Source organism: Hordeum vulgare, chromosome 4H (assembly GCF_904849725.1).
Source record: "Hordeum vulgare subsp. vulgare chromosome 4H, MorexV3_pseudomolecules_assembly, whole genome shotgun sequence".
Classification (NCBI taxonomy): domain Eukaryota; kingdom Viridiplantae; phylum Streptophyta; class Magnoliopsida; order Poales; family Poaceae; genus Hordeum; species Hordeum vulgare.
The window spans coordinates 530,031,857-530,044,287 of record NC_058521.1 but is presented as its reverse complement, the minus strand read 5'-3'; the positions used below and the strand labels follow the sequence as shown (position 1 = coordinate 530,044,287).

The window sequence follows — 12,431 nt, the reverse complement described above, 5'->3', positions numbered from 1 at the left end:
AAGATGTCGACTATCTCTTTGTCGGTAGTGCTAGATGGACCTGCCTTCTAGTGGATGGCGCCTCCCGCAACTTCGGCTCCTCGTCGGACTTGATGTTTGTAAAGAGTGTGTCCACCTCCACGATGTTGGGCTACAAGTGTATCGGTCGCAATATAAAAAAATTCCTACGCGCAGTACACCACCAACATGCTACAAAGATGGATCATGGATCATTACCATTAGACATGCAGTCCCGTGCAACGAAAAAAGTGTCGTGGCATCGCGTCACCGAAGTCGTCTCCTCCTCATGGTCTCCAACATAGCCGATCGGATCCCACGAACAGATTAGCTGGAGCAGCGCAAATGCAACGCCTTTAATGATATCTCCGCTTGCAGGAGGAACATCCTGCGATGGATTGCTAGGTCCGATCGCATATCCGACGACGAGTGGAGTGGCTAGTTGCAACACATGCAAAGCCCTAGTGACGACGCCAAAGTGACCAACTAAATACATGCGCTGCACCACCACTATATATAGGCATCCATCACGGGCTCAATACTTGGGTCCCACATGGACCCTAAATCCCAAACTTTGTTCAGCCTCGATCCGGGTCCAAGTAGGATCACATCTGACTCGCGCACCGGAACCGACCTCACATGTTCCTTACACTTAAGTGCGCGACCCCTTAGGTTCTCGTCCACTTGGTCGTGAGTTGGATCACATCCGGCTTGCCCAGTCGGTAACGGCCTCTAGCAAAGTGTGACAACTCCAAGTCTCGTTTCACTTCCCACCACCGGTGTCGAAACGAATGTTGTCACCACTCACCACGAAAACGAAGGGACGATGCGTCGCTGCCGTCATACCCTGCAGCAAAACTCTGTGGTCGGTGGTGCCGTCTGGGCGTGCACTAATGAGTTCAGTGATATTCGGGCGCTAGAAATCTTCAGTGTGAAGGCACACAACCATCATAGTTGGAATTAGCCGCCGGCACCACTTATCACAATAGGACTCGGGCTCATATTAGAGCATGCCCCAAAACATCTACGGCCTCACAAGTTCCTTACACTTAAGTGCGCGATCCCTTAGGTTCTCGTCCACTTGGTGGTGAGTTGGATCACGTCCGGCCCGTCCACTCGGTAGCGGCCTCTAGCAAAGTGTGACAACTCCAAGTGTTCGATTAAGCCTGTTAGGCGAATATGTACAACGTTTTCACACTTTTGTTCCTTTTGTCTCACGACATATGTTGTGGGGAACAAGTGAAAGTGCATCAAATTCCTTGGTGGTTTTGTTAATTCATCACGACATATAGCTCATTAAACTATCGATTTTCTTGAGTATATGTGAGAGAAGTTCAATGATGGCATGACTTGGATAGGTGATTGTGGACCCCTCAAAATGCTAAGGACATGGATTGGCTAAAGCTTCAAGACTTTGCATCTTTGATTAAGTAATCTTTGATCACATTGAGTCCATAGAAAAACCCAATACTATTAAAAGAGATGAGGTATTGATAATGACTCAGTTGCTGAAGTGCTTAGAGATTTGCCACCAATACCTTCAACCACACTCTCATATCAATATGTACAACATTAAAATATTCAACTCGGTCCCACCAAACACATTCATCCGTACCCACCGAGTTACACCAAGACAGAGCCATAAGCTAAACCCTAGCATCTCGGTGCCACTGAGACTGCATTTAGTAAGACCGAAAAGCAATGACCAACTTGTCGTTGCCAATCAAAGTAATCTCGGAACCTCCGTGATGAAACATCGTAATTTCCGAGAAGTTGGATCATCCTAAGTCATGACGAATCAGTCTCATCGAGTTGTTCCATTCGGTCCCACCGAACACCAAAAACTTGGAACTTTTGCACTAGTCGATCCCATCGAGATTTTATTTCGGTGTCATCGGGTTGTGCACTAAAGTTGTAACAGTTGGATATTTGGCGGAGGCTACAAATACCCCTCCACCACCACCTACTCTTATAGATTTCCCTCATAATGAAACTACACTTCCACAACTCATTTTTTAGAGAGAAAGACCTACTCATGTATTGAGATCAAGGATTACATTCCTACCATATGATCCTTGATTTCTAGCCTCCTCAAATTTCTTTCCACCCAATCCTTCTCTTATACCAAGCCATTTTTTGTGAGAGAGTGATTGAGTGTTGAGGAGACTATATTTTGAAGCACACGAGCAAGAAGTTCATTATCAACACAACATCTATTACCTTTTGGAGAGTGGTGTATCCTAGGTTGGTTAGGTGTTGCTTGGGAGCCTCCAAATAATGTGAAGTTGAACAAAGAAGTTTATAAGGGCAAGGAGATTGCCTACTTCGTGAAAATCTACCCAAGTGAGGCTAGTCCTTCGTTGACGTAAGTCATGATGGCATATACAAGGTTGCTCTTCGTGTACCCTTCAAGGATGGATCCCTCCATGAACTTGCGCAACCATTACCCTGTGTGGGTTGAAGTCTCCATCAACATGGACATACGATAGCACCACCTCTTAGAACCATGCCAAAAACACTATGTCTTCATTGTGTTTTATTTCTTTGATCCCTACTTTACATTCATATGCGATGTCTCTATTTTTTGGTGCTCAACTCTTAGACTTGCATGTGTAGGCTAACGACAAAGAGGTTTCACGGATGTTGGTTCAGAGCAGACCAGAATTGGTCCTTGGATGGGCAAAAAACGAGATGAAATCTCTGATTTGGGTTGAAAGACCCCGATGGGGATGTATGTTGAGCCTAATGCCACCAAGAACGCCCCACCCACCACCGTGGAGGATGGATAGAACGCCCCAACCGACACCGGTCGTCCGACGAGTAGGTCTTTCGAGAGTGCAACTTTGAGAACATTGTTATTTAGTATGCATGTTAGTTAAGTGTGTTGAACTTATGCAAATAATACTCTGTTATATTTTGCTGGCCTCGAGAGGTTAAATGGAAGCACAATTAATCTTTTGGATCATAAAAGCTCCCATGGCACCATGTTGGGCTACAAAGGGAGGTCTTTGTTGGCTCACAGAGGATGCAAGATAGAAAAATCCTCCTATGATATGACTACAATGTGTGGTAGTTATTTAATGTAGTTGTACATTTGCGCTATGTGGTAGAACTTGAATGAAAGCTACTAATTACAGCAATTGGGTCACATGATTTTATTTGTCTTTAAAATAGGATCGAAATGTTGCCAAACAAAATAAATGATTTTATTTTCTATTTTAAAAATTTAAACTAATTCACGCCAGCCAGGTATGGTGTTGTGAGCTTCGTTCCATGAGTAATCCATCCACGATCGATGTTGATTCATGTCTAAACCAACGATACCAATTCCCTTTGTTAGGAGGGAACCAAACGATCCCAATTCTAAGTCCCCCTCTTATGAAAAGAGATCCCGCTAAATGATTTAGCTGAAAAATAATTACGTGTTATTTTTCTATTTACATTTAAAAAAATATCCACCAACATTTATCTGACACTAAGACTTGTCGCAGAAAATGTACATGCCTAATGACGACCCAATACGTCGCCAAAAATCAGCTCGGAACGTTGCTAAAGTTGCTGAGGGCGCTCCCTCGTGAGGGAAAAACCTCGTGATGGTGGACCGTCACAAAAAATGATCTTTGGCGACGTTTCATGTTTCGTCACAATGGTTTTTGTCACCGAATAGAGAAGATTTTGTAGTGGGCCAAGATCTGCTCTAGGAGATGCATCCGATGTTCCTAAGTGAGCATCGTGTAAGTTGTGACCCATTGTCGAGCAAAGCTACAAGCGGACTATGAGCTTCCAGCAGACGGGTGGTGGCGGCGCGGAGGGGGAGAAAATGGGATGCGACTAGGGTTGTGGGTCGACATCCAGGTTAAATAGCCGGATTTGGCCCATTATGCGGTGGGCCGGAGCGACGTCCTTACCGGACCACTCGGTAATGACTGGTGTCAATGTGTGACCTACATGTCACTGGCGTGTCCACACGTCCCTATATTTCGGCTCACATATGATGTCGGATAGCCTGGACATTTGGGCTGAATTTGTCAGGTTCGGTTGGGTGACAAAATCTTAACCGGGCAAGGTCAGCTCGCTGAGTCTTAAGACCGACATGGGGAACCTGATTGTAGATGCTCTTACGTTGTAGTGATCGAGTAGCTAACAATATGAGTTTAATACATAAAACCATCACAATAACGGTCCCGTTACCAAAAAGCCACCACTTTATAATTCATGGCAAAAAAGCACCACACACAACGTTTAGAGTGTTTTTTGCCATTGTCGAACGTTGTGTGCGGTGCGGACCCGACCTATCAGCGATGTTACCAAAGCAATCAAACATATGAAGTATGGCTAGAATGGTGACCCACCAGCTACGTCACATGACGCATGCTGGTTGGTCGCAGCGAGAAAGTTTTGATTTTTTTATAGTTTTAAAAATGAAAGTGAGACTTTTTTATTTTTATTTTCAATAACTTTTTTAGGTTTATTTTTTCTTTTTGAGATGGATGTGATGGTCACATGACATAAGATTTTTTTATTAATTTTAAGATGAAGGTATGATGAGTACATCTTCCTTTCAAGCGGCCTGCAGTGACAGCCCCCAAACACTAGTTAACATTTATCATCGTTGTTTTTGGCCACTGTCAAACGTTGATTTTGCCACGAATTATAGAGTGGTGGTTTTCTGCTAATGAGGCCGTTTTTGTGGTGGTTTTCTGTATTTAACTCCAGCTGTCTATTATTGTGATGGTTTTATGCACAAGACTCCAGCTATCTACTCATGTTATTGAAACGTAGATGCAATGAACTGTTCAGTGTCAATTACAGCAACCACGCACATCACTTTGATCGTACCGCAAGAACCAGGAGACTGTTGAGGTGGAAGCTAGCAAAACAAAATAGCTCGGTTTATTTTACACTTCCACGTTCCGAATTCTCTGTCCCTGTGCCAGTTCGATCTGTTAGAACATTCATTCCCACCACGCCGCTCTGCGGCAGACAACAAAGCAGGGGTTGCACACGCACATGCCGTTTACTGCGAGAGGTTGCACATGCCGGGGTGCAGCGGGCACCACAGCGGCTGGAGTGGCTCGGCGCGGATGCCGCGCGCCACCATTCGGTGCCTCCAGTCGTTGAGCCGGTCCGTGGCGTTGGCGTAGCGCTTCCTCCCGCTGGCGCCCTTGTTCCCGGACCAGAGCGTCTCCGCGGCGGCGGCGGCCCTCGGCCACAGCCTGCCGTCCAGCACGGCGGCGTCCGACTGCTCCGACCACAGCGCCACCTCGCCGCCCAGCACCAGGTTGGCCTCCTCCTCCGTGAGCCCGTGCAGGATGTCGTAGTCGTACACGCGCTGCCAAGTCTTGAACGGCGCGCACCACGACCCGCCCATGCCCCCGGGGTCGTTGAACAGCGGCGCGCCGTCGCCCTCCTTCTCCTGCTTGTCGTACCGGCTGTCGTTGCCGACCCACCCGCCGTGCCCGCAGTCCAGGTAGTAGTAGGCCGCCGAGGAGACGATGGCGCGGTACCCGGCGGCCACGATCCGCTTCGTGTTCCCCGCGCCGTTGTTCCACGTCTGCAGCACCGTCGTCTCCTTGGGCAGCACCGTCGGCCCCACCATCACCTTGGGCCCCACCAGGACGTCCTCCCAGTACACCACCGTGCGGTTCAGCTCGTGCACCATGAACGGCCGGGTCGCGTTCACGAACAGCTCCAGGAGGTGGTCGTGCGTGCCGCCTTCGCTCAGGAACCGCCGCACCACGGGGTCCTCCTCCCAGCACGCCGTGTTCACCTCGTCGGCGCCGCCGTGGAGGAACCGGTCCGGGAACAGGGCCGACAGGTCGCGCAGAACGTCCTGCGCCACGCGGTACGCCTTGGGGTTCAGCGGGTTTAGCTGCCCCGTGCAGGGCTCCGCCGCCAGCGCCGGACTCGCCGTGGGCGCCCAGAATTTGTTCGCGCAGGTGACGATCTCCGGGTACGCTCCCGCCCACGAGCCTGTGTGCCCTGAAACGTCCGCAACAATTGCGTTGAAGAGGTTGGGATGGCCGAATGCAGGGAAGACGAATTCGGAATTTCTTACTCACCGGGCATGTCGATCTCCGGGATGACACGGACGCCGAAGGCGGCGGCGTAGTTGACGATGCGGCGGACGTCCTTGTCGGTGTAGCGCATGAAGGGGGAGTAGGAGCCGAGGTGGGCGAGCCTGGGGACGGTGGGGAGGACGATGGGGAAGGACTGGGCGTCGGTGATGTGCCAGTGGAAGACGTTGAGCTTGTTGAACGCCATGGCACGGATGGTGTGGAGGATGTCGCGGACGGGATAGAAATTGCGGGCGGTGTCGAGAAGGATGCCACGGTGGGTGAAGAGGGGGCGGTCGGAGATCTCGATGCCGCTGGGGACAATCGACTGGCCGCCCGCAGCTTGGCCGCCGCCGGCCCATGCGAGCTGGGAGAACGTCTCGAGGCCGCGGATGGCGCCCCAGGGCGTGGCCGCGGTGATGTCGGCGGAGGCCGAGTCCGCGGGCACGGAGAGCGTGTAGGACTCGTCGACGTCGGGGCCGAGCGGGACTGCGGCGTTGGAGACGGAGAGCGCGAGGAGGCGGACGGCGACGCGAGCGAGCGTGTAATTGACCGGGGGCACCAGCGGCGTGTGGCGCTCGGCGCGGATGAGGCGGCTGTAGTAGGCGATCGCGTGGCGGAGGGCCGGGTGGGGCGGCACCGCGCGGATGCTGAAGGTCGGGGTGAGCGGCGCGTATACGACGGACGGCCACGAGATGGACGTCGGCTTGGGCCAGACGAACACTTTCTGGTGCGGCTGCGGCGGAGGAGGCTGCGAAGGCGGCGGCACGCGAGCGGCGGGTGCGGCCGTTGGGCGGAGGAGCAGGACGAGGAGGACGAGATACGGCAGCGCGGCCATGGCCCGCCGGGGTTTAGGAGTGGATGAGGGATATCGGCGTGTTCGGTGGAGTGAGCTGCGGCCATTGGGGATCTGGTGGTCTGTCGCTCTACTTTTCTCTGGCTGACTCGGTTCGTGGGCTTGGCCTTGGCCCTATCCGCAATACATGGAGGTTGAAAAACGGGGAGCTTGCTGATGCCTTTAAGAGAAATGCAACCGCCTGACCCATTTCGTTCGTATGTCGCGAACACAAAACATAATCCAACGCATTGATACAAACGAATGGGCGTCCTGTTTTTATCCGTCCATGATCCATTTTAGGCTTAAATTTTAGACGGATTTGCGTCAGCGCGGACACATCACGGACGCGCACGATGCCCGCCCTTCTCCTTACCCTGGCCCGACAGTCGGTGACACAGAGCCACCATTTCCCTCCAATCTCTCAAAAATCCCGACACATCGTGCGCGTGTTGTGGAAATGATCCTGACAATAGTACCAGGGGTATGACCGAGGGGCGAAGCCTAGCTACAACGCAGTGATTACACTCGGATGTACAGTTCGGGCCCCATTCGGGAGTGGTAACGACCCTACGTCTCGAGCCCAGAGGCTGATTTGCTTATGGGGGTGTGAGAATACAGAATGCTCAACCCTTGTCCAGGAGCTCGGGTGCAGCTTATATAGAATGTGCCACGACCGACCAAGCGATTATTGCAAGGATGAGTTAATGCTAATAACTACGAATTGAGGAGGGAAAAATTCCGAGTGTTCGAGCATGTCGCATGCCTGCAGTCGGTAGTAATTGTTTATCTTTCGGTAACATAAGATGTCGATTCAGACGACCGTGAGCCCTGAGCTTCGAATGTCTAGCGGGGAGTTAGGACGGATCCCGATCGTGCTATGGTAAGGGTGATCAGGTCACCCTCCCATCTATCCGAGTGATTGGAGTCTCGTAGAAGGACGAGCCACTGGATGTTCGGCTCACTTCGATCTAAGTCATGGATGCGAAATCCATTCGGGTTGTGAGTGTGGCAGTATTTCCGTGTTTTTTAATTGAGGGAGGGCATAAGTGGGAGTGGAAACAACGGCGAAATGGGAAGTGGATGAAGTGGTGAGGCGCCTCGATTCCCGTGCCTCAGATGTTGTTGTCGTGCTGCACACGCGGTGTCCTAGGGATCCCGCGGATCCCCTGCTCGCACGCGAATTACTCGATGAGGAATCTATGGGTGGCTTATAAAAGGGGCAAGACACAGAGAGGAGAGGGTCACGCCCCCAGATCTGGGACATTTCACTCTGAATGCACAATTTCTCCCAAAGGTGGCTTTGGTAATTAAATATAACATATGCATCATTGGACTAATGAATTTATTCAAGTATATTTCAGAAAAGTTCAAAGATGTCTTGGCTATAGGATTGTGAGGAGATGCCCCTTAATGCAAGAAAGGAATAGGATAGGCTCAATCTTCAAGCAAGAAGACTCTACATTTTATATTTGTGAGAAATCACTTTGAGTCCATAGAAAAGCCAATACTATTAAAAGGGGATGAGGTATTATGATGAATTGGTTGCTCAAGTGCTTAGAGATAGCCACCAAAAATACTCAGCCATTCTCCCACAAAATATCTCTGTCGAAAGCCAAACCAGCAAAATCGGTGCCACCAACAATTTCCTCTCGGCCCTATCGATTTTACACTTGACACATCGTATGCCAAACCCTGCCATTTCGGTACCACCAACTTTCACATCGGTGACACCGAGATGGATTGACCAACTTTTTTTTGAGAAGATTTCAAGAATCGGAATTTCCGTGTTTGAAATCGGTCTCACCGAGATTTGGAAACTGGTCTAGGTCATCGTATCGGTACCACCGAGATTCCTATATCGGTCTCACCGAGAATTTAAAAGTTGCCTCATTTAGTGCAACTCGGTAGCACCGAGATTCATTTCGGTGTCACTGAGTTGGGCAATAATGTTGTAACGGTTGGATTTTAGGAGATGCCTATATATACCCCTCCACCTACCTCTCATTTGCACAGAAAGCACTCAGAACACACTTACACTTCCCAGATCCATTTTTCTGAGAGAGAGCCACCTACTCATATGTTGAGATCAAGGGATTCCATTCCAACCATTAGAACCTTGATTTCTAGCTTCCTCAAGTTGCTTTCCACAAGACTAATCTTTCCTACCCTCCCAAATCTGAGAGAGAGTGATTGAGTGTTGAGGAGACTATCTTTAGAAGCACAAGATCAAGGAGTTCATCGTTCTACCACATCTATTACCTTTTGGAGGGTGGTGCCTCCTATATTGGTTAGGTGTCGCTTGGGAGCCTCCTACTACGTGTTGTGGAGTTGAACTAAGATGTTTGTATGGGCAAGGAGATTCTGTACTTCGTGAAGATCTACCGTGAGTAAGTCTAGCCCTGTGTGGACGAAAGTCGTGGTGGAATATGTTGGAAATATGCCCTAGAGGCAATAATAAATTAGTTATTATTATATTTCTTGGTTCATGATAATTGTTTATTATCCATGCTATAATTGTATTGATTGGAAACACAATACTTGTGTGGATACATAGACAAAACACTGTCCCTAGTAAGCCTCTAGTTGACTAGCTCGTTGATCAAAGATGGCCAAGGTTTCCTGGCCATAGGCAAGTGTTGTTACTTGATAACGGGATCACATCATTAGGAGAATCATGTGATGGACTAGACCCAAACTAATAGACGTAGCATGTTGATCGTGTCATTTTGTTGCTACTGTTTTCTGCGTGTCAAGTATTTGTTCCTATGACCATGAGATCATATAACTCACTGACACCGGAGGAATGCTTTATGTGTATCAAACGTCGCAACGTAACTGGGTGACTATAAAGATGCTCTTAAGGTTCGACGTTGTTTTATGCGTATTTGAGTTATATGGTTGGTTACAGAATGTTGTTCGGAGTCCCGGATGAGATCACGGACGTCACGAGGGTTTCCGGAATGGTCCGGAAACGAAGATTGATATATAGGATGACCTCATTTGATTACCGGAAGGTTTTCGGAGTTACCGGGAATGTACCGGGAATGACGAATGGGTTCCGGGAGTTCACCGGGGGGCAACCCACCCCGGGGAAGCCCATAGGCCTTGGGGGTGGCGCACCAGCCCTTAGTGGGCTGGTGGGACAGCCCAAGAAGGCCCTATGCGCCATAGGAAGAAAATCAAAGAGAAAAGTAAAAAAAAGGAGGAGGTGGGAAAGGGAAGAAGGACTCCACCTTCCAAACCAAGTTGGATTCGGTTTTGAAGGGGAGACCTTCCCCCCTTTGGCTCGGCCGACCCCTTGGGGCTCCTTGAGTCCCAAGGCAAGGCCCCCCTCTCCCACCTATATATACGGAGGTTTTAGGGCTGATTTGAGACGACTTTTCCACGGCAGCCCGACCACATACCTCCACGGTTTTTCTTCTAGATCGCGTTTCTGCGGAGCTCGGGCGGAGCCCTGCTGAGATAAGATCACCACCAACCTCCGGAGCGCCGTCACGCCGCCGGAGAACTCATCTACCTCTCCGTCTCTCTTGCTGGATCAAGGCCGAGATCATCGTCGAGCTGTACGTGTGCTGAACGCGGAGGTGCCGTCCGTTCGGCACTAGATCGTGGGACTGATCGCGGGACGGTTCGCGGGGCGGATCGAGGGACGTGAGGACGTTCCACTACATCAACCGCGTTCACTAACGCTTCAGCTGTGCGATCTACAAGGGTACGTAGATCGGAGATCCCCTCTCGTAGATGGACATCACCATGATAGGTCTTCGTGCGCGTAGGAAATTTTTTGTTTCCCATGCGACGTTCCCCAACAATGGCATCATGAGCTAGGTTCATGCGTAGATGTCTTCTCGAGTAGAACACAAAAGTTTTTGTGGGCGGTGATGTGCGTTTTGCTGCCCTCCTTAGTCTTTTCTTGATTCCGCGGTATTGTTGGATCGAAGCGGCTCGGACCGACATTACTCGTACGCTTACGAGAGACTGGTTTCATCGCTACGAGTAACTCCGTTGCTCAAAGATGACTGGCGGGTGTCAGTTTCTCCAACTTTAGTTGAATCGGATTTGACCGAGGAGGTCCTTGGATGAGGTTAAAATAGCAACTCATATATCTCCGTTGTGGTGTTTGTGTAAGTAAGATGCGATCCTACTAGATACCCATGGTCACCACGTAAAACATGCAGCAACAAAATTAGAGGACGTCTAACTTGTTTTTGCAGGGTATGCTTGTGATATGATATGGCCAACGATGTGATGTGATATATTGGATGTATGAGATGATCATGTTGTAATAGATAATATCGACTTGCACGTCGATGGTACGGCAACCGGCAGGAGCCATAGGGTTGTCTTTATACTAATGTTTGTGCTTGCAGATGCGTTTACTATTTTGCTAGGATGTAGCTTTAGTAGTAATAGCATGAGTAGCACGACAACCCCGATGGCGACACGTTGATGGAGATCATGATGATGAAGATCATGGTGTGACGCCGGTGACAAGAAGATCGTGCCGGTGCTTTGGTGATGGAGATCAAGAAGCACATGATGATGGCCATATCATGTCACTTATGAATTGCATGTGATGTTAATCCTTTTTGCACCTTATCTTGCTTAGAACGACGGTAGCATTATGAGGTGATCTCTCACTAAAATTTCAAGACGAAATTGTGTTCTCTCCGACTGTGCACCGTTGCGACAGTTCTTCGTTTCGAGACACCACATGATGATCGGGTGTGATAGACTCAACGTTCACATACAACGGGTGCAAAACAGTTGCGCACGCGGAACACTCGGGTTAAGCTTGACGAGCCTAGCATGTGCAGACATGGCCTCGGAACACATGAGACCGAAAGGTCGAGCATGAATCGTATAGTTGATATGATTAGCATAGAGATGCTTACCACTGAAACTATTCTCGACTCACGTGATGATCGGACTTGAGATAGTGGATTTGGATCATGTACCACTCAAATGACTAGAGAGATGTACTTTTTGAGTGGGAGTTCTTAAGTAATATGATTAATTGAACTAATTGTCATGAACATAGTCTAATGGTCTTTGCGAATTATGATGTAGCTTGCGCTATAGCTCTACTGTTTTTATATGTTCCTAGAGAAAATTTAGTTGAAAGTTGATAGTAGCAAACTTTGAAGAGGATTGTCCTCGTTGCTGCGCAGAAGGCTTATGTCCTTAATGCACCACTCGATGTGCTGCACCTCGAGTGTTGTCTGTGGATACTGTGAACATCCGACATACACGTTTCTGATGACTACACGATAGTTCAGTGCAAAATACTTAATGGCTTAGAAGCAAGGCACCGAAAACGTTTTGAAACGTCACGGAACATAAGTGATGTTCTAAAGAGATGAAATTGTGATTTCATGCTCGTGCCCTTGTTGAGAGGTACGAGACCTCCGACAAGATTCTTTGTCCACAAAGTAAAGGAGAAAAGCTCAATCGTTGAGCGTGTGCTCAGATTGTCTGAGTACGACAATCACTTGAATCAAGTGGGAGTTAATCTTCCAGATGAGATAGTGATGGTTCTC

General features: G+C 49.2%; 1 protein-coding gene across 1 annotated transcript; it reads right to left on the bottom strand.

Moving 5' to 3' along the window:
* Window positions 1-4,732: 4,732 nt before the first annotated feature.
* Window positions 4,733-7,048, bottom strand: LOC123449290 (beta-hexosaminidase 2-like). The gene is made up of 2 exons (XM_045126447.1): window positions 6,060-7,048; window positions 4,733-5,979 (listed from the first exon to the last, which is right to left on the bottom strand). The coding sequence occupies exons 1-2, from the start codon at window positions 6,889-6,891 to the stop codon at window positions 5,015-5,017; spliced, it is 1,797 nt and encodes a 598-aa protein (XP_044982382.1). The 5' UTR covers window positions 6,892-7,048; the 3' UTR covers window positions 4,733-5,014.
* Between the last annotated feature and the right edge of the window lie 5,383 nt (window positions 7,049-12,431).